Below are 23,260 nucleotides of genomic sequence, written 5' to 3' on the forward strand. Positions count from 1 at the left end.
ACATCCTTATGGTTGCCTGTATCTTAATGATTGCCATTCTGACTGGAGTGAGGTAAAATCATAGTGTAGTTTTGATTTGCATTTCTCTAATTACTAGAGATGTTGAACATTTTTTCATCGATATTTGTTCATTGATTGTATTTCTTCTTCTGTGAAGTGTCTGTTCAGTTCCTTAACCCATTATTGATTGGGTTATTTGGTTTTTTGGTGTTAAGTTTTTTGATTCTTTATATATCCTAGAGATTAATGCTTTATCTGAGGTGCATGTGGTAAAGATTTTCTCCCATTCTGTAGGCTCTCTCTTCACATTATTGTTTCTTTTTCTGAGAAGACACTTTTTAGTTTGAATCCATCCCATTTATTGATTCTTAATTTTTCTACTTGTGCTTTAGGGTTCTTGTTAAGGAAGTCAGATTCTAAGCCAACATAATGAAGATTTGGGCCTAGTTTTTCTCCTGATAGATGGGGTCTCTCTTCTAGTGCCTCTGTCTTTGATCCACTTTGAGTTGAGTTTCATGCAGAGTGAGAAATTTAAGTTTAATTTCATTTTGTTACATATCACTTTCATTTTTCCCAGCACCATTTGTTTTATAGGCTATCTTTTCTTCAGTGAATGTTTGTGGTACCTTTGTCTAGTATGAGGTAATTGTATTTGTGTGAGTTTGTCTCTTTGTCTTCTGTTATAGAACAGAAGACAAACCCTAACCCTAACCATTGGTTTACGTGTCTGTTTTGATGCCAATACCATGCTGTTTTTGCTACTGTAGCTCTGTAGTATAGTTTAGGCTCTGGTATTGTGATGCCTTCTGCTTCACTTTTCTTACTGAGGATTGCTTTGGCTATTCTGGGCCCCTTATTTTTCCAAATGAATTTCATGATTGCTTTTTCTATTTCTATGAAGAATGTTGTTGTGATTTTAATAGGAATTGCATTGAATCTGTATATCATTTTGGTAGTATGGCATGGCTACTTTGACAGTGTTAATTCTGCCTATCCAAGAGCATGGGAGATCTGTCTTCTAAGATCTTCTATTTTTTTTTTTCTTTAGTATTCTGTAGTTTTCATTGTAGAGGTCATTCACCTTTTTTGTTCAGTTGTTAGAAACCAATGGTAAAATAAAAAATAGAAGCTATTCTAACAAACGGAGACTAAATAATACACTATTGAATGATGAATGGATAGTAGAAGAAATCAAGGATGAAATTTAAAAATCTTAGGTAAATGAAAATACCAATAGAATATATAAAAACCTCTGGGACACTATGAAGCCAGTACTAAAAGGAAAGTTTCTGCATTGAGCTCATTTATTAAAATAATAAAAAGTCAACAAGTAAATGACCTAACATTACATCTCAAAGCCCTAGAAAAAGAACAACAAATCAACATCAAAAGCAGAAGGTAGGAAATAATTAAAATCAGAGCTGAAATTGAAACAAAAAAAATAATTGAAAAAATTGACAAAACAAAAAATTGGTTCTTGGGCAGGGACTGGGGCTCAGTGGTAGAGTGCTTGCCCAGCACGTGTGAGGCACTGGCTTTGATTCTCGGCACCACATAAAATAAATAAGTAAATAAAATAAAGGTATTGAGTCCATCTACAACTAAAAAAATATTTTTACAAAATTGGTTCTTTCCACATATTGGAAAACTTGAACAGCATAATTTTATGTTTTCTTAGTTCTGAAGATTGGAAGTTATAAAACAAGATATTGGCGGGTTTCTTTTTTCCTGATGCTCCTTTCTTTGGCTTTCAGGAGGCTTCCTTCTCACTACATCCTTGCATGACCTTTTCTTCTTGCTTATAAATCCTTCGTATATCTCTCTTTTGACATAGGAACACCACTGGTCATATTGGATTAGGGTCCCAGCCTTATGGCCTTCTTTAACCTTCCTTGCCTTCCTCCAAATGCAACCACATTGAGAGTTAGTCCTTCAACATTTGAATGTGAGAGTAACACAGTTCAGTTCCATAATACCTTTGCTACTGTATATTTTCAAGTTTTATTTTTAAACTGTAGAAGCTAAGAAACTTTAATATTAAAACAGATAAATAATTCTGAAAAGTGTCCTTTGCCTCATACTTTGAAATATTAATGCCCTCTCCTTTTTTTCTAATTAAAAAAAATATTTTTTGAGGGAAAAGTCTTTTTGGACTTTTTAAAGAAAATTAAATCCACCATAGTAAGTTATTATTTTTTTGAGACCTAGTTTTTATCTATTTCCTTTTTTTAACACAGGCCAAACAGCTACGAGAGCATTATATGAGCAAGTGTAATACAGAAGTTGCCGAAGCCCAACAAGCTTTACAACCTGTGCAGCAGACCATACGAGAGCTCCAAAGAAAAGTACACTTACAAAAATGCAGTGTTTCTTGCTTGTGTTTGTTTTCAGATATCATTTGGGTTTATGTTTTGTTTAGGGAGAAACTTGAACTTTCTTATTCACTTTGGAACTCCTAGCACTTTGTACCTTGACTGTTCCATATACCTTATTTTACAGTTAGTATGTCTTTGTTGAATGAACTGATACATAGATAAATCGGTTATTTTGAGGTTCTGTTTTGTTTCTTTTAATCTCTAGTGGGTTTTCTCTTACCTTGGTATCTAAGACGTTATCTTTTAGGGAAAGTAAGGAATTCTATAACCCCATTTTGATCTTAGATGTGTATTTCCAAAATCTTTTAAGATGTTAGAGTATTAGAACCACAGATCTTTTTCTCATACACTATGTGCCATTTGTCCTTTCTAAAGTTTCACTATTATAAAATCAGTAGCAAAGTCAAAAGAGAAGTCTACACAGATATATTTTTACTTATCAATTCTTTAATCAGTTGTTCCACATTTTATTTTTCCTAATAATTATTTGATATTAGGCATATAATTTTGTTAGCTACAGTCATTGTAGATTATTTATTCAGCAGAATCTAGTTCAATTGGTCAAAGAGTAGAATGAAGGTTTTCTTTGTTATGCTAAGAAAGAGACCCCTGACCTTTTCATTTATATAGAATACATACTTGATTTTCATTTTGGTAAAGTATTTTTTTTAAACTCAGCTTTGTTATACAAGTATATTGTATAAATTCTCATTCATCCAGGGTAGTCAAGGAACAGTTGTTATTTTTCTATCTTCAAAAGAGGCATTTACCCAATGTGTATAGATTATGCATATTTGTCTCCTTTTTTGTAATTCCTTCGAGAATAGCATTTATTGTTGCTTCCTTTGAATTTCTCACATCAGCCTTTCCAGGGATGGAAACATAATGAATATTTTTTAAAAAATTAATTGATCAATATTATGATTTTTACAGATTCATTCTAATTCTCCTTGGTGGCTGAATGTAATCCACAGAGCAATAGAATTTTCTATTGACGAGGAACTTGCTCAGCGAGTACGAAATGAAATAAACAGCAACTACAAACAACAAACTGGAAAGCTTTCTATGTCAGAAAAGTAAGAAAATGGTATAAAATAGAATAATTATATGAGTAATCACCCCAGCTGTTCAGATCATTTGGTGTTAGGAGATGCATTTAAATATCAGAACATATTGTGGTTATAGCATCTGGTTTTACATTTTGTTAGGAGTACATTTTAAACAAAAATTAGTTATGTCTAAAATAGAGACCTTTTTTCCCATATCTTAGTCATTTTTAAATGCTCTCTTTTTATAGTGTTTTAAAAATCTTCTTAAAATATTTTCTTTGGATATACCCAAAGCCAGATTCAAGCAAAATTCTGAAATAGAATTTTGTTTTGGAAAATTTCATTCTTGATGTCATGATTTCCCTGTGTGATTCACAGTGCATCAAGTGCCATGGTGGCCCCGGTTTTATATTATGGAATGACTTGTTCCTCCCTTTCTTCCTGTCAACACGTACAATTCTTTAAGGTCTTCAGAGATACGTTGGCCTATTAATCTAATGATTCTTTCCAAAGTTGCTCTTTATCAAAAACACCTTCAGTGGTTTTAATCCAAAAAATGTGTCCCTCTAATGTGGGAGAAGTGTTTGTTGTGGGCAGAACCTTTCTGGCACCTTTTGTATAGACAACCTAACATTCTTACATCTTGAGTATTAGTAGATACCATTGAGTATATTCCTACAGAAATCTCAACCAAGTGTGACGGGTAAATGTTACACGCAATTGTCTTAATACTTTGCTGGCAACTGTTTTCTGAATTTAAGAAAATTGACCTTTCATTCTGTCTTTGTGTTTGATGTGGTGCTGGTGATGGGAATCAGATTCCATGACTGCAGAGGTCATCAGTTCTTACTTACAACCCAAATGGAAGAGCTGAATAAATTCCAGAAACTTGTAAGAGAAGCTGTAAAAAACCTGGAGAAACCTCCATCTCGAAATGTCATTGAGTCTGCAACAATCTGCCACCTCCGACCAACCAGACTTCCTCTGAACTGGTAATTAAAGAAATCATACAGTAAATGACATTGTTCCATGAAGCTAGAGTTTATTAAGACAATAATGAATCATAAAAATATTGTTCATTTTAATTCAGACAAAAGTAGAAGGAGATGTGTTATTAAGAAAAATAAGGACCATGCACTAAAAGCCATCTAATTTTTTTCTAAAATAGCACAAAATGATAATAAAGAAAAATTGAAGTACAAATACCAAACTTCTTTTAGAAATTATCTGATCGCCTATTATGTTTTTGAATATTTCTCTGATAATCTGTTTTTCAGTTGTGTCTTTTGTAAGGCTGATGAATTGTTCACAGAGTATGAATCGAAGCTATTTTCTAACACGTAAGTTTTCTGTTTGATTATTACCCATCAGAAAATTGAAACATTTTATGAGATTTAGTATTTGGTTATAAGGCTATATTTCTACTATGACTTTTCTTATATTTTTTCTTTTATTTAATCAATGTAGTAAACCTTTAGCATTTGTTCCTTTGAGCATGCTGATGCTCACTTTTACCTAGGTAGATGTTACTTGTTAGTATTCATGTCATGTAGCAATGTGTAATTAATAGAGGGGCAGATGAGGGGGGGTGGTAAGATTCCAAACTGTGGAGTATAATGAATTTGAATTCAAATTCCTGCCCACTATTATGAGAAAATTATTTCTCTAGACCTCAGTAGACTCATTCATGAAATGAAAATACCCACAACTCTTCCTTCATTGTATTTTATGAATATTAAATATAACGAACAACTGTTTAGCAAAGTGCTTAGTACATTTTTATAGGTTAGGAAGTATCTTATTAAAATGTTAACTCTCATTATTAATACCCTTTCTTCAGCAGAGCCTTTATTCTTGTATTGGGGATTAAGCTCCTTAGTACATCTAGCCCTGGCATTAGCAAATTTAACCATCTATCCTTTTTAAACAGGAAAATTAAGGAAAGGATAAGTTCTGATTGCCCCCCCCCCAAAAAAAAGTGATTGACAATATATTTTTAGATCATATTGGTTTGTTTTGTGTCTTTTTTTTCTGTGTCATTAGTGGTAGGTCAGTTTATGTTTTAATTCTCAGAGGGAAGCTTATAACCTGAAATTTAGAGACATTTTTATTATTCCAGGTTATTCTCAAGAAACACTGGACAAACTTGATTCTTCCAGGATTTTTAGAGTTGCTATTATTTTTCCAGAGACATTCAAGCATGATATTGTAGATATGATATTGAGAGTTATAGAAAAATTACAGACCTTGCTTCCCTATTCGTTCTGCCAGTTTTACTGATCTATAATGCTTACAACCCATTGACAATAGTTGCTATTGTTTTTGTTTAATATTTTCAGAGTCAAAGGTCAGACTGCAATATTTGAGGAGATGATAGAAGATGAAGAAGGACTTGTGGATGATCGAGTACCTACCACCACCAGAGGTCTTTGGGCAATAAGTGAGACAGAACGTTCTATGAAAGCAATACTATCCTTTGCAAAATCACATAGATTTGATGTTGAATTCATTGATGAAGGAAGTACTTCAATGGATCTCTTTGAAGCATGGAAGAAGGAATATAAGGTACAGTATTTAAAACTATTTATAACTTTTAAACTAGACCCTAAAACTTGCTCCCAACTTAAAAATTCTTCTCTACAATAATAGTATGTGCTACTTTTCTTTTTCCTTCTCCTCAGTTTTTCTGAGTTTGCTTTAGAGACTGGAGGTTAATCATAATTTCTCTTTCCCTAAGATGTAATTATTATAATATAGAATAATAAGTAACTCTTAAATTCTTCTTACTAGATTATTAAACTAAAACTTGTATGAAACCTTTTATTTAGCTGTAAAAGTATTTCATTCTATTCTTGGTTTGATCTTCTTCTGCTATTCTGTGAAACTAGAGTAGTGGGATTTATGTTTTTTGTTTTGTTTCATTTTGTTTTGTTTTTGCTTTGCTCCGAATAACCAGCAGCAGCATCAACCTTGAATATTAGGAAACGTAGTAGATGTGTTTCAAGCTACAAGGTTGCAAACCATTCTTATGGATAAAGTATAAATATGTCTTTTGTGTACATATTTTAATAATTTCATTATATTAAAACTCCATACTTGATATTCTAGAGTTCATTAATTTTGAATTATTCTTTATATTGAATTTGCTACTCATTATCTTACTTTGCAGGTGATGTAAGTAAGGAAAGGCAAAGTGTTTCATTTATTTATAATGTTATATTTCCATGTTATCTATTTTTTTTAATCTAAAGTTCTTGATTTTTAAAGCAGAATGAAAAGTTTTATACAGAAAGAGAAATTTGAAATATCTGTTCATGCATTTGAAAAGTTGGGGAATGGTTGTGGTTTTTTTTTTTTTTAACAATTATCAGTTTAATAATTTTCCTCACACATTATTACTATAAATACAAAGCACATTAATGGTTAATTATGGTAAGCCATGGAAGAACACATTATTATACAGTGTCTGACTACTTGCTGTACTTTTTCCTTTGGGCCCAGTTTGGCCTCATGTTCTGTGTCCAGAGGACTGCTTATCATGCATATCTTCAGATCTTTGTGTATATTTCCTTCATAAGTTTGTAGAATAAACTGTTTCACAAAAAAGTAAATGGATGAACTACTGTTAAACACATCAAACTGGATCTTACCTCAAAATGTTACTAAAAAAGCATGTCAAAATTTTTATACTGATTGATGTCATTTCTATTAATTTGAGAAATGTATATAACCAGATTTCAGGAATACATATTTGTAGTATTATTTTGGTGGAAAGTCAGGAATAATAATCTTCTTAATGAAGAGTGATTATTCCATTGTTTGGTATTGAAGGAGGAATATATAAGGGAAAAGTGATACATTTAAGGCTTTCCAAGGAACTTGCATTATTTTTTTTTTCTTAAATTGAATGGGAGGTACTCAATTGTATATTTTATTTTTCTTATTACCATATATAGATATTGTTTTGAATATGTGAATATAATGAAAATATTTTTTAATTTAAAAAAAGGTAGATTTTATCAGTCTAATTTTGATCTATAAAGCCCTTTGGTCCTACCAAGAAATCTGAATATTCTGTTCCTAAGAATTTGAAGAAACAGTGTCACGGAGATTATTCGGTCATCCTTTCTTATTCTAGATAACTAAAAGAATTTCTTTATCCTTAGACACTTAATGAAGCAATGATGATGTCTTAAGGTCTCATTGAGGGCTTTCTACTCAAGGCACATCTTGATATTTTTAACCAATCTTATTATATGATTTAGCACTATCTTCGTCTTTTTTTTTCTTTCAGTTGCTTCATGAATATTGGATGACTCTAAGGAATCGTGTATCCGCTGTTGATGAACTTGCAATGGCTACAGAAAGACTAAGAGTTCGAGATCCTAGGGAGCCAAAACCAAACCCACCAGTTCATCATATCATTGAACCACATGAGGTAAAGTGCGAGTAAATCCCAGAAAAGGGTACAACAAATTGATGTCATAATAGTCTTAAGACCCACAGAAGAGATATAATCAGAGCAGTGATCTCTGAGTATATATTTAATCTGTATTCAGTTTGTACAATATGAAGTTGCTTTGTAGGTCAAAATGATCAAACATTAGCAATTTTACATTTGATACATGGTTAATAGTCACTATTTTGGGGCATTTTATTTCTCTCAAAGTTGTGCATTCATCTCTTTTTGAGCACTTGCTCTGTGTCATATCCTGTGGGTATTCTTGGTCACTTTTTTTATGTTTTATACTACCTCAGTTTTATTAGAACTAGAAAAATCTTCCTTAGTGTTTTAGTCCTCCTGACTTTGTTGTGACCAAAATACCTGACAAAAACAACTTCAAAAAATAAAGTTTATTTTTGCTCACATTTTCAGAGGTTAGTCCATGATGGGCTGACTCCATTGCATTGCTCTGGGCTCAATGGAGGCAGAACATTATGACAGAAGGTGTGGTGGAAGAGCACTACTCTCTGTTCATGGCAGCCCAGAAGCAGAGAGAGGAAGGGGCTGCCAGAAACGTGAACCCTTTCATCATATGCCCCCAGTAACCCACCACCTCCAGCCACTTCTCACCTGCCTATAGTTACCACCCAGTTAGCACCTTCAAACTAGCATAGACTAATTAGGTTATAGCTCTCATAATCTAATCACTTCACCTCTGAATATGCCTTCCTTAATACAGGAGCTTTGGTGGATTACCTCATATACAAATCATAAAACTCAACATAACTTAAAACTTTCTTTTGCAGTGCTTTCTTTTACTAATAATAGATGGATATTTAAAACTTATCCTCTAATAAGTCCCTCCTTATATCTCAGGATTCTCAGAACTCCACTAGTCTTTTCTATTTCCCATTAAAAATATTCTTTTCTATATAATTTATTTTTATCCCTTGTATGTGTTTCTATAAAACTTGGAGATTCTAACTTAGTAAATCTTTAAAATAATCATTATAATTATCTCTCCTTTAAATATGAATTCTCAGTAAGATTTTGTTTAGAAACAAATTCCCTGTTATTTGAATTCTCCTTTCTGTCTACTATATTTTATTTGGAGGCAGGAGTTGGAGATTTTTCCCTGCATATCCCTCCATGTAAACCAATGTATTATTTAATTTTTTTTCATTCCATGAACGTATTATTTAAAAAATACACCTAAATAAAATTTGGGTTGGTTTCCATCTAACTTCAGTATCTTGTCAGTAATTTTGTGTTTTGTTTGTTTGTTTTTTAATATTTATTTTTTAGTTGTAGTTGGAGACAATACCTTTATTTTACTTATTTTTATGTGTGCTGAGGAAAATCCAGGGCCTCACACGTGCTAGGTGCACACTCTACTGCTGAGCCACAACCCCAGTCCCAGTAATTTTGTTTTATGTAGCAAAAATGAAGTCCTTTCAAAATACATTATCTAGTATACTTTTTGTATATTTGAGTTTAAATACATGAATGGGTTTTCTAAAACAGGATATGTTTATATTATTGAGAAGATTTGTACATCATGTTTAATAGTTTAATTAACTTTCTGAGAGAGGACAAAGCAGCTTTTCTGTTATTTGTTTTCAGGTAGAACAAAATCGCATTAAACTACTAAATGATAAAGCCGCTGCTACATCACAGCTTCAGAAAAAACTTGGTCAGCTTCTTTACCTAACTAATTTGGAGAAGGTATTGTTTTTAAAAGATTCTATTTTTTCCTCATACTATATTATTATAAATTATTTTAGTGACTCTTTCCATTTAAAATATTAGTCCTGTTAATTAATAGTACAGCTTTTCTAAAATTCATCTTTTGTTTATGTTACTTATGAGTTGAAACACTAGCTATCTTGGCAGTAGCTTCACAGATCATTAAAGAAGATTATATCTATGGGAATTATAATTAACACAGGGGATTTGAAATACACTATGTGGTGAAAAGCAATGTACAGAGACTATGGTTCAAAGCCTTGAATAGAAGTGTTACAACATAACTTCTCAATGAAAATTTTTATCATATAACATTTATATCCATTCATTGATACTTAATATATATTTTTAGTTTATTTGAAACTGTGAAATAAGTTTAAAAAGCTAATATCATAAGATATGGTAATACTGGTAAAGTTCAATTATTTGGTATATGTCATAGCATTTTATGAATTGTAGTCCAAGTATTATATCAAACATTGATGACTTAATAGGTCATTGATAAATATAATTTTTGATAATATTAATTCAAGAATTCATGGTTTTCAGTAGACAAGCACCTATCAGAACTGGTTACTGAATAAAAATGCTTTTCTTTCAGTACTATAACAGTGACATGACATCTTTAAAATGCTGAAAGAAGAACCTGCGAACTTAAAATTCTATAGCTTAGAGAAAATATCCTATAAAAAAATTGTGAAGTAAAGTATTTTCAGTTAAATAAAAACTAAAAGAATTTATTGCCAGTAGATTCACATTACAACAAACATTAAAGAAGATTCTTTAGGTTAACAACAAATTATCTAAGTCTGAAGGATGGAACTTTCAGGAGGAAGGAAAAGCAAGGGAAAGCTTAAATATTAAGTAAACATAAAAGAATATTAACTAAAGCAACAGGGCTGTTGTGGGATATGTGGCATATAGAACAAATGATAGCACAAAGGAAGGAGATAAGAAGAGGTAAACTATCATAAGATTCTTATACACTTTAAAGAAGTGGCCAAAATATCTCTAAGAATATCAAACATGGCCAGTTAACACAGACTGCCACACCCAACAACTACAGAATACATCTTTTTTTTTTTTTTTTTTAGGTGTGCTTGGAACATTTTACTAAAGTTGACTTAATTCTGATTCAAAACAACTCTTAAAATTTTCAAAGAATAAGAAGTATGCAAGGATATATTTTCTAACCAAGGAGAAATTCAACTAGAAATTAATAATGGAAAGGTGACTAGATAAATCCCCAAATTGGAAATTAACACAATTCTAAATAACTCATGGCTCAAAGAAGTTAATGGAAATTAGAAATTATTCTGAACTAATTCAAGGTGAAAATATGTGATAATATGCACCTAAGGTATTCTTAGAGGAAAATTTCTAATTATTTGTTTTTTTATTTTAATTGATAAATAAAAGGGAAACTTACAACTTTAAATCAGAGATCTGCAAACTACCAACCACACATACGACAAATCCAAACCAGTACTTGTTTTTATAAGTAAAGTTTTACTGGAACACAGCCACAGTTTGCCCATTGTCCGTGGCTGTATTTCACACTGTAGTAGCAGTGTTGAGCAGTTGCAATACAGACCATATTGGCCTATAAAGCCAAAAATATTTACAGTCCAGCTCCTTACACAAAATTATGCCAACTCTTTCTTCAAATATATTAGAAAAGAAGTGACATCATGAGTTATGGTAGATTGCTTACAAATTGCTACAGTAAAATGTTCTACATTATATATGCCCTTAAGCAGTCCCTTCCCATATTGACTCTAGATTAGTCATCTTACTTTTGACCGGAGATATAAGCAGAGACTTAAAAATTCCATGCACATCAGGGTTCCCCAATCTTCTTGCTCTTTGCAACATGGAGACCATGTGAAGAAGCCCAGATTAACTTCCTTGAGGAGCTGAGCCCACAGTTCTGCATTCCCCCAGGCAGCTAATCCACCAGCTGCCAGAAATGAGGATGAGGCCATCCAGGACTATTCAGCAAAAGCCAAGCTACCACATCCCCAAAGTACCCAGGTGGCCTGTGGAGTCATAAGAATTACATGTTTATTTTAAGCCTCTGCATTCTCAGGTGGTTTGTTACATGTTATGTGACACAGAGATCAATAATTATCAGGTAATAATTCAGCTCTTCACCTTTGATAAATGCCTGCATGCTCTCATTTTATTTAGTGGAGTTATTTTGAATCCTTAGAGATACTGAATCTACATAATTTAGCTTTTTGTTGTTGTTATTGCTTCACTACTTGTAAGCCAAAGGATGATTATTATAAACATTTAACTATGTGGTTTTTGAAACCACATATGAAAACTGGTGATCTTTCTAATTTACTTTTCTTTTATGTTTTTCTCAGTTTTATAATTTGTCCATTTTGTAACTTTTTGAAATTTTTTTCAATTTTTATAATAATTTAAAGAAATTTTTGAAAAGCTATTATATTTTGATATAATTTCCAAGCATAGAGATCTCACATCATTAATATTTCTGTTTTTCACAACATATAAGTGTCTTATATATGGGCTGCCAGAACATAATGGGTTAAGGCAACTAGAAAAAGGATGCTGAGAAACATGTAGTATTAGTAAGGGGTTTTGTTACATAACTATGTGCTGCCTCTTCCCATGTCTCTGATCCTATGCCAAGTGGATATGCATTACAAGTGCACATTTTCTTCATAATTTTTAAAGAGGATTTATTTCAAAAATCTAAATTATATATTTTTAAATAATTCATATTTCTTTATAACAAAATCTAAAACTAAATTTTTGAAAATTTAGTTACATCATATTTTGCCTTTATGTTCTACCATAATCACAAATATAGTAACATTTCTTCAACTGTAATAAAAAATTGTTTCTTTTTTTGTTCATACCTTAAATAATTTTTTTTGGTAAATCCTAGGAATGATAGTGTTAGGTAATATATAAAGTATTAGATAATCTCAATTAGATTATTTTATTGCATTTGCCAGCATTTACTTCTAGAAATGAATTGAAAAGCATCTATCAAGTAGGTTTTAAGTCTAAAAATGTCACTAACGTATTTTTGGATTCTTCTCTTGCATAGTCTCAAGACAAAACATCAGGAGGTGTTAATCCAGAACCTTGTCCAATTTGTGCTCGACAGCTGGGAAAACAGGTGAAATGTCACATACACTTATAAAAATGATTATGATTTTCAATGGTTTCTATATGCAATCAGTCAATCAGTCTTTCTTTCATGATTACTGTGTGAAAGACAAGTATTACCCATCTCTTTAAGGTTAGGGTATTAAAGTTTCATGATTTTGAACATATTTCCAAACACGAAATTGTTTCCAAGTCATTTAATTTTGCTGGATGACCATAGTTATTTGGTAATTGTACAGAAATATAATGCATCGCAGATAAATTTACTTATGAAGGTAGTACTGAGGTGTAGTAACATAGCTGTTACTTAATATTGTTAATATCTTATAATCCAGGCTTTAAAGTGCAAATAACATCACTTCTACAGGAATTTAGATGTGCTTTTTAGAAGGCAGCCATAGTAATTAAGTACACTTCTTTGTGACTATTACATACAAATATGTATAGACATGATGGCACCATATAATTATTCTCTAGGAGGCTCAAATTTTTATCCTAAGTAGGATAAATCACTGTATACAATATCAGAAGGTTCATTACTTTTCAACATTTTAAACATAAGCCTATTACATTTTAAACATAAACCTATTTAACAAATAAAAGTATCCCCCACTGTCCTCCCCTTTATGGAACTTTGGAACTGAAATTAAATATATAAATTCCATGTTCTAAGCAGGAATAATCAGGAAGTAAGGGCCTTTTAGTTTTCAAGATTTAAATAGAAGCTAGATTCTCAAAGGAAACTTTAATTATAAATCTTAATAGGATAGGTATAACATTGGAAACTCGTAATACTATACAGATATTGATGACTTCTGACAAAAATCAGTGATAAAAATACTATGAATAAAAGTGAAAGAGGCTGAGCAAAGTAACACACTTCTATAATCCCAGCAACTCTGGGGGCAGAGGCAGGAGGATTGCAAGTTCAAGGCCAGTTTCATAATGTAGCGGTACCTTGTGTCAAGATAAATAATAAAAAGTTTGGGAATGTAGCTCAGTGGTAAAGTACCCTCAGTTCCATCCCCAGTACCAAAAAAAAAAGATGGGGGGAATATAGGGATGGGGTACAGGGTAGTGGTAGAGGATATGCCTAGCATGTGCAAGACCCTAGGTTCAATCCCCAACACCCAAGAAAGAAACGGGGAATGATAGGGAACATAACATAGAACAGTCTTTTTTGTTTTTAGTTTTTGATGATATTCATGTAATTGTATTATCTACAAAAATTATTTCCTTTTTAATCTTTAACATTTTCAGTTTTTAAATTCTTTCACATTCATTATTCCATTCACTTCCTGTGAAAGTCAGGCCTCCTACACCTAAAAGAACATATTGGATTGCAAAACTGACATTTCGAACTCTGTTCATACCCACAATCTGTGGGAACTCTATCCTTTCTTCTTAGTTTCCCAGTTCTCCTCCCTCTGTAATTTAGGTCTATTCAATTAGAATCTGTCCGAGATAGCTCATCTGTATCTGCTGATTCAGGAAGTATTGCCATTTATTGGTTCTTATGTTTCAGATACTTCAGTCAGTCTCATGACTCCTAATGTGGGTGTCTCTTTGATTGCTCTGTTACTTATTTATTCTGAGCTCTCAAGAGTCACAAAAGTTCTCTCAAGTATCCTTTCTTGCCAGTGGCACTACAGATACATAAGGTACTGGATAGTGCTGCTGTGTATCAAGCAGAAGTGGTAATGAGATAGCTCCTTAATTTTGTCCCAGCCTCCTGAGGAGTCTGACACAACCCCTTGAGAGCAGAGGTACAGCTGAAAAGCAATGAGAACAGTATCAGCCAACCAAACACAAAATCATCCCTTTCCTTTTCTATTATTGTTTTAAAAACCAGGCTTATCTCCCTCAATTTTTTTTCTTTCCTTGGTGTGACTCTTTTCCAAGAAGCTTCTTAGACCTTCTACAAAGTATGTTGGGGGAACCTAGCCACGTATTTTCTTTCTATGCAGATTCATACATATCTATATCTTAGAAAAAAACAACTAAGAACTAAGGAGCCTTGTACTCATGAACCCCGTTTTTGTTGTTTTTGTTTTTACTTGGTGAAAAAAGATGTTAAATAAATTGCATAAAATACTGTAGCTTCTGGAGTTGACACCTAGATTAAATCTAATGCTCTTCTACACCACTATTACCAAAGAGGTACATATACTTTATGACATTCTCCAGAGATTCAGAGAGTATTATTTTTCTTTTCTTTAAATAGGATAAGGATTTTCTGAAAAATATTTTTTGTTGTTTGGATCTTTTTTTTTTAATGTATCCAGAACCACTTTTAAAATTAATCTGAGATGTTAATCTCATTTTCTATATAAATTCTTTAATATACAAAACTATAAATCTTATTAATAAATTGAAAAGGATATATTAAGTACTTTGTCTCCTAATTAATGTTGTTCTGCTGTAATATCTGCTGTTAGATTGGTAAGAATAATTTGCATTTTTTCTAAATCTGAAATGAGTACCAGTTTATTACAAAATAATGGTAATTGACTAGGGTCAGTAGAACTAAACACTATAAAAGCTTACTCCCTTGTGACAAAAAATAATTAATTTTAAAGTACAACTTGGATTTTGTATTTATAGAATGTTAATATTGTAGAATATTTAGGAAGCAAAATCATGAGTCACTTCATTTGTTGTATTTATAGATTGAAAACATGTTTAATAGCATCTTACGAAGGCTTTTTTGTGTGTTTTCTGTTTTAGTGGGCAGTACTAACTTGTGGACACTGCTTCTGTAATGAATGCATTTCTATTATTATTGAACAATACAGCGTGGGGTCTCACAGAAGCTCCATTAAATGTGCCATCTGCCGCCAGAACACATCTCACAAAGAAATTTCCTATGTCTTTACCTCTGAGCAAGCAAGCCAAGAAGAGGACATCCCTGTGAAGGTAACGTAGGTCAAGAGCATGTGGAAGCATAGTTAGAGCAATAGAATATGAATCAATATCTGATCAAGGTGAGCATTAAAATCAGAGTGTGGTGGATATGTAGAAACCACTGTTATCCATAAATCTACTGCCTAAAACTTCAGCTTTGCCACCTACATTTTTGTTGTGGAAGGAACACAACAATACTTATTAAATCATGGTTAGCAGTAGTCGTCACACCCACTATGGCAGACAAGAATTCCAGTTCCCTATTTTATCTACACTAATTCCATTCACTACATATGAGATAGAACTCTGGTTAAATTTGAAATTTATTCAAAGAAGGTTTTTTTCTTCATTCTTTTATTTAACTGTGGATACCAGAAAAAAAAGCATGTGTTCAACCACATTAAAGGAAAAAATAGATTTGTTATTGATGGCAATTGTTGCTATGGGAAAGATATAGTATGTTTTTAAACACCATGGATGAATATTTCAGAGTACAACCAAAATTTGACTTTATTTTCCTAATTTTTTCTCATTCTTCCTTCAGAATATTTTTTATAAATTACTAATTTGAGATACAAACAGAATCTGTAATTGAACTTTCTTTGTAGAATGCTTATTTAATGAAAAACCTTTACTAGACATTTTGTTCCTTGTTTTTGTAAAGTATACTTTTTTCAGTTTTTTCTAACTTGGACAAAGGGCAAATCAATTTGTAAATAAACCGAGGAATATGAGCCTCAAGGATTAGTTTAGAGAATGCTGGAACTAACTCTAGCAAGAAGTTAAATTTTGTTCATTAATTCCTTCTCCTTCAAGGTTCTTGATACTCTCTTCTCACTGATTTTTGAGGATGTGTTTTGTGAATAGTTAATTACAAATTGAACTTTACTGCCAGGAGTTAGCCAGTTCTTAAGAGTGCTCCCTCCTAAGAAAACTACAATTGAATTAAACAATTTTTAATTGCTAGGGTTTCTTTTTTGTTGTTTTTGTTGTTATTTTTTCCCTACTTCTATTTGTGTAAAACCTGAAACTATCATTAACAATGCTCTTTACTGTGTTGGAATAAACAGAATCCCAGGGTTGGAATAAAATTTTTATTCCTTCATTTATTTATTCATTCTACACATATTTATTAGATACATACTGCATGCCAAGCAGTGTGCTGGACCTTACAGATGCAGTATTACATGCATGAATAAAACAGATGGTGTTGCTGCTCTCATGGATTTAACAGTTTGGCAGTATGGGGGAAGGTTTGAGTTGGGGCAAGAAGCACTGACATTAAAACAGATTATTCATGTATTACACTTATGATAAACACTAAAAAAAAAAGCAAATCTGGCTTTTCTGGGGGAATAACTTAAGAAAATGATAAATGATACAGTATAAATGGATTAGCTAACATTGGAAGAGGTAGGGAGTGATCTTATGGGGAGGAGACTCCCAAATAGAAAAAAAAATGTGCGCGTGCGTGCACACACACACACACACACACACACACACAATATATGAAAAGACCTGAGAAAAGAATGACTCAAATAAACTAAAGACTGCAGTGCAGAAAACAAGAATGAAAATTTGAATGGCCCAAGCAGGGTGAGGCATTGAAAGGTCACTTGAAGGTTTGAGAATTTTATTTCCATATAAAGCCATTAAATGTTACAAGCAAGAAAGTATAATGATTGGATTTAGATTTTTAAGGGATCCTTCTTGCTGAATATGGAAAATAGACTATCAGGGATAGAAAAGATTAGAGTAGGAAAAATTGGGGGACACCAGTTTATGAAGTCACAGTAGTCATATTGGTGATTTCAATGGGTTGATGGTAGTGGACATAGAGAAAAATAAGTATATTCAAGAGATACTTAAAGTTAGTTAGTAAAATAGAATGTTGTAGGCATTGGTAAAGAAAGAAATTTAATAAATGATCCCCCAGTTGCTCATGTGAAAAATAGGTGACTAAAGTTATAGTTTCTGATAAGGTATTTAGACACATTATATTTGAGGTTTCTAATGTTGAAGCTGAAGTTTGAATGGGATATGGTGGCACGTAATCCCAGAGGCTTGGGAGGCTGAGGCTAGAGGATTGCAAGTTCAAGGCCAGTCTCGGCAATTTAGTGAGGCTCTAAGCAATTTAGCAAGATACTTCTTATCTCAAAGGTCTAGAAATGTGGCTCAGTGGGGAAGCATCCCTGGGTTCAATACCTAATACTAAAAACAAATAAATAAAATATGAATAAAGAGATGAAAGTCTGAAAAAAAAAGCCTGAGCAAGAAATAGAGACACAGGCAATCCCAGAGTGTGTGCTGTTTACAGAGACCTCAGGAACACACTGCTTCAGTAAAGAGATCACCTGTGTCCAGTGGTAATGAAAATGGATCATCTGCTTATAATATGGATTTAAAAAGCTAGTGGAGGTCATTGGTGATTTCTAAAAGAACTCAATATGGTGAGGGGCAGATGAGGAGAGATTGACGAGTGAACAGGAGGTAAATAAATGGAAAGAGAAAATGCCCACTATTTTATACATTTAGCTGTAAGAATTATAAGCAAAGATATTTCTTTTGTTTTGTTAAATTTTTTCAGCATGTTTAATCTTCAGTTTAAAAAAAAAGAAGGCTGAAGATAGAAAAAGAATAATGTGTAGTATAAGTTTTGTGAAAAGATAGGTAGTGGCCAGGCACAGTGGCACATACCTGTAATTCCAGTGGGTTAGGAGGCTGAGGCAGGAGAACTGCAAGTTCAAAGCCAGCCTCAGCAAAAGTGAAGCAGTAAGCAACTCAGTGAGAGTTTGTCTTTAAATAAAATACAAAATAGGGTTGGGGATGTTGCACAGTGGTTGAATGCCCCTGGGTTCTATCCCTGGTACCCCAGAAAAAGAAAAAAGATAGGGAGTGTGTTGATATATAAGAGAGAAGACAGAGATCTCATTGAAGTCAGGTAACAGCCATAGGTTAAGCTGTTGAATAAAAAAAAAACTACTAGGGTAGGAGTCCTTATCTGAGGAGGGGAGAGTTGAATTAGTCATTTCAGAGAGAACGGGTATTAAGTACCATGAATGTGATAGTGGAAGTAAGTGACCCAAGTGAGGTAAAGGGAAAAAGTGTGTGTGTGTGTGGGGGGGGTGTCTAGAAAATAAAGTGGTGAGACTTGGATGTTGGATGGGTTACAACCCAAGTATATAGTATATAATATCTAGAGTTCAGAGAGCTGAAGATTATAAGTTAGGCACCAGAGTTCTTCAGCGAATGAAAGGTAGTGTTCAGTAGTAAATGGTATCAAAGATAAGATAAGTTTGTTGATCTTAAAGCACAGGTTCCATGGGGCACCAACAAAAGGTTCAGGGATAGAAACAGAACAGGGTATAAAAGAGGTAAATAAGCAGGGGGAACTGGAGAACAATAAGGGAAAAACCACATGGGCAAGTTTTATATTTAAATGAGAGGATTATGACTTCAGAATCATCTAGTCCTGTTCTCTGTGAACCGCCTAGATAAGTGTGTATTTTTAAGGCACATGACAAAGAGTTTCAGAGTGAAGAATCCAGTGATCAGCCCTTTGGTGGTGCGTTTGTCCCATTCACCACACATAGAACTACTCTCCTGCCCAGTCCCCCCTACCACTTTCTTCCCACTCCTATAGTTTTCTTTTCTTTCCTTCCCCTAAAGATAATCTGTCTCAGCTCTGTCTTTCTTTTCTGTCTCTTCAGCTGGCTGCAGGCATCCCAAGGGCCTCAGATGGCTTTCATGGCTAAGAAGCAGCAGTTCACCTTTAGGTGGTGAAAGCTTTCATTACAGTTCAAGGAACTAGCATGAAGCAGAACTGCTGTGTCAGGATTCACTGAGTTTGAGGAAGTAATTGCTATATCTACCAGTAAACATCACAGCCTCTGAACTGAGTCACTGAGCCCTTCAAACCCAAACACCTGTTCACTTGTGGCAGGTTTCCTAGACACCCAGAAGAGATCAGGACAGTTATATTTTTTGTCCTGTTGGGACAGGGATATGAGTGTTGAAATCTACTTCTTGTGCTCTCACTTCTTCCTGTCTTTACTGGGTATTAGTGAACACATGAATTAATAGAAGCATCTTACTAAAAAAAAAATAGAAGATTTAGAGTTTATACTAGATTTAATAATTTCCCTCTTGTCATAGATGGATATGTACTTGCATTTCCTTTTTATTAATGCATCACTGAATGTTGTACCATTATGCAAACAAGTTTTATCCCTCCTCCACTTTTTCCACATTGCTTTTCACCACATTTGTGTTTGCTGCTTGTTGCCTGTTCTATCACCATTCATGTCTGCCACTTCTGCCATCTGCTGTCACCTCCTCTGACTTCTGTCACATTTCTGCCCTACTGTCTGTCACTTTCTCCTTGAAGCATCTGTTTATTGTATTTTCAGACTTCACCTCACTCTTCTTTCTGAAACTTCTTCATTAAATGGTCATCACTCTTAAAGTTGAGGAAGAAGTCATTATGTATGTAAAATAAACACGAAACTATATAAATAATTAAGGCAGTATTTTCACATTTTAGAACTATTGGTTCAGACTCTTCCGAAACCTAAATAAGGGTATTTTTCGTTTATACTATTGTTAATTACCATATTCCTGTAATTCAATAAACTTTTTTTTTGTTACTTGAGATATTACTTCCTTTTGATGTAGGCATTAATTGAAATAAATTTTCCTCATAGAACTGCTTTTTACTGCAGCCCTGAAGTTTTGGTATGGTGTTATTTCCATTTTTGTTTGTCTCAGGTAGTTTAAATATTTTTCTTTTAATTTCTTTCGACTCATTTGCTTTAATTTCTTTTTGATTTATTTGTGTTGCTTAATTTCCACACACCTGTGAATCTCCCAAGATTTCTCCTGTTATTGAGTTCTAGTTTTATGTTATTATGATCAGAAAATATACTTGATATGATTTCAGTCTTCTGAAATTTGTTAAGACTGGTCTTATGACTCTATCCTGGGAAAAGTTCTGTGTGCATTTGAAAAGAATGTGATTTTGCCACCACTGTATGGAATAGTCTGTGTATGTCTATTATGTCCACTTTGTTTAAAGTTAATTCAAATGCTTTCATATTGATTTTCTCTCTGTATACAATCTGCCTGTTGTTTTAAGTGGGGGTATTCAAATCCCCTACTATTACTGAGTTGCAGGCTGTCTTTTCAGATCACTTAATAACTGCTTTATATTTTTATATGCTCCAGTGTTGGGTACATATATATTTATAATTTTGATATCCTCTTGATGACTTGTTTTCTTTATCATTATAAAGGACCTTGTTCCTTTTTGCAAACTTTGACTTACGTCTTTTTTGTCTAATGTAAAGACAGCTACCCTGCTCTCTTGGGTTTCATTTATGTGGCATACTTTTTTCTATTCCTTCACTTTCACTCTTTAAGTGTCCCTACAGATAAAGTGAGGCTCTTGTAGGCAGCATGGAGTTGTATCTAAGTTTTAAAATTCATTCATTTAATTCATGTTTTTGATAGGAGAATTTAGTCTATTTTTATTCGAGATAATTATTGGTAGGTAACAACTTGCTAATGCAATTTTACGTTTTTTTTTTTTTCTGGTTGTTTTGTAAGTCTTTTGTTTCTTTTTTCTTCTTTTGTTATCTTCTAATCATTTTCTGTGGTGGTATTCCCTGAATCCTTTCTTTTTGTTTTGTGCAGCTACTATATTACTGTTTTAGTAAGTCTTTATGCTGCTGTGGCCAAAAGACCTGGCAAGAACAATTTTAGAGGAGGAAAAGTTTATTTGGCGTTCACAGTTTCAGAGGTCTCATTCCACAGAATCCCTCTTCATTGCTCTGGGCCCGAAGTGAGGCAGAACACCATGGCCTAAGAGTGTGATAAAAGGAAAGCAGCTCAGAAAATGGCACCTGGAAGCAGAGAGAGACTTCTCTCACCAGGGACAAAATACATACCTCAAATGCACACTGTCAGTGATTTACCTCCTCCAGCCACACCCTACCTGCCTCTAGTTACCACTCAGTTAATCCTTATCAGGGGATTAATGCACTGATTAGGTTAAGTCTCTCATAACTCCATCATTTCACCTCTAAACTTTCTTACATTGTCTCACACATACGTTTTTGCTAGTTAACTCCTATCTAAACCATGGTGTTCGGCTCCTGGACCCCAAAAGCTCATGCTTAGCTCACAATGCGATTTAGTCCATTTCCAAGAGTCCCAATAGTTTTGACAGTTCCAGCATTTTAAAAGTCCAAGTCTAAAATCTTTGAGACTCAAGGCAAACCCTCAGCATGAGCCCCTGTAAAAATAAAAAAAAAAAAAAAAGTCACATACATTCAACATAAGTAAATCTTTCCATTTGCATGGAAGAAATAGGGGCATAGAAAGAAGGGATTGGGACCAAAGCAAGATGGAAATCCAGATGGGAAAACAAATCCTGGAGTTCTGTGTCCTGCATCTGAAGCACATGGCATCATGATGTTTTCTCCAAAGGGCTTGTGTAGCTCTGCCCCTATGGCTTTGCTGGTTGCAGCCTACGTGGCCTCTCTATTGGTTTGCTTCTGCCCAATTTCTGTAGACTTCCCCAGCAGATATTCCATGTTACTGGTATCTTTTAGTCTTGGAACTCTTCACTGCTTCTTTGCCTTCCTTCCCACATCTCCACACATTGCCTACTCAGAGATGGCCTGCAGGGACTCAAACCTTGATGCACTTTGCCTGGCCTCCCAGGCCTTCCTTTGAAATCTTGGTGGAAACCTTTGTGACTCCCTAATTCTAGCATCCTGCATTCCTGCAGAACCAACACCACATGGTTGCCACGAAGGTCTGTTTTTGCAACCTGTTTGAGCAGTTGCCAGGCCTCTAAGGACCACAGCTGCAGCAGTCTCTGAGTATCTGAGTGGCTGAGCATGGTGAACACCTTTCTAGGACCCTCTGTGCAAGCAGGGTGCCCCAATGGTCTCTTCTCAAAGGAATATATACTTTTATATCTTTGAGCCTGAGATGGGTGTGGTCTTGCCAATACTGAAATACCCTCAAGCCATCTTTTCTGTAATTTCTGGGCAAAATACTTAGGAGCATCTCTTTAGTGGCTGTAATCTCTTTAACTACCACAACTTCCTTAGTCCCAGTTTTACTTGCAGTTTTTTTTTTTTTTTTTTTTTGCCAAACTGCAAATTTTCGAATCTTCCTGCTCCAGATTATCACAATAAATATGACTAAAAACTGCTATCAATATACATGCCACCATCTGAATATTATGCTGCCTAGAAATTTCTTCTGTCAGGTTATTTGGTCCGTCATCTTTAAATTCAGCCTCACAGAAAGTCTTAGAACAAAATGCAGACAACTTCTTGGCCAGAACATAACATGAATGGCTTCTAGTCCAATTCCCAATAGAGTCCTTCTTTTCCTCTGAAACCTCATAAGCGCAGTCTTTATTGTCCACAGTCTTATTAGCATTCTGGTCTTCTGAGCTCCCATAAGAATCACCTATTAAGCTTTTCCAACTTTTCAAAATTCCTCCCACAAATTAAAAAAAGCTCCCAAAGCTTCTGAATCACACGGTCAGTTTAGTCATCGTGATGGCCACACTCTTGGTA

General features: G+C 33.7%; 1 protein-coding gene across 6 annotated transcripts in view; it reads left to right on the forward strand.

Moving 5' to 3' along the window:
* LOC308634927 (E3 ubiquitin-protein ligase SHPRH-like) overlaps positions 1 to 19,629 on the forward strand; it is a 59,775-nt gene extending 40,146 nt beyond the window's left edge. For 4 of the 6 annotated variants that reach the window (XM_081269123.1, XM_081269122.1, XM_081269124.1 and 1 more), the window contains 10 exons: positions 2,238 to 2,345; positions 3,309 to 3,451; positions 4,243 to 4,416; positions 4,702 to 4,764; positions 5,764 to 5,989; positions 7,719 to 7,862; positions 9,492 to 9,593; positions 12,700 to 12,771; positions 15,489 to 15,677; positions 19,376 to 19,629. In XM_081269123.1, the coding sequence (XP_081125249.1) occupies positions 2,238 to 2,345; positions 3,309 to 3,451; positions 4,243 to 4,416; positions 4,702 to 4,764; positions 5,764 to 5,989; positions 7,719 to 7,862; positions 9,492 to 9,593; positions 12,700 to 12,771; positions 15,489 to 15,677; positions 19,376 to 19,420 (1,266 nt within the window). In that variant the 3' untranslated portion in view covers positions 19,421 to 19,629. Of the gene's footprint in view, positions 1 to 2,237; positions 2,346 to 3,308; positions 3,452 to 4,242; positions 4,417 to 4,701; positions 4,765 to 5,763; positions 5,990 to 7,718; positions 7,863 to 9,491; positions 9,594 to 12,699; positions 12,772 to 15,488; positions 17,751 to 19,375 lie in introns of those variants that run through there. The other 2 variants (XR_014019114.1, XM_081269125.1) reach the window with 2 other exon arrangements.
* The last annotated feature ends 3,631 nt before the right edge of the window (positions 19,630 to 23,260 follow it).

Source organism: Spermophilus citellus (assembly GCF_964194105.1).
Source record: "Spermophilus citellus genome assembly, chromosome: 16".
Lineage (NCBI taxonomy): Eukaryota > Metazoa > Chordata > Mammalia > Rodentia > Sciuridae > Spermophilus > Spermophilus citellus.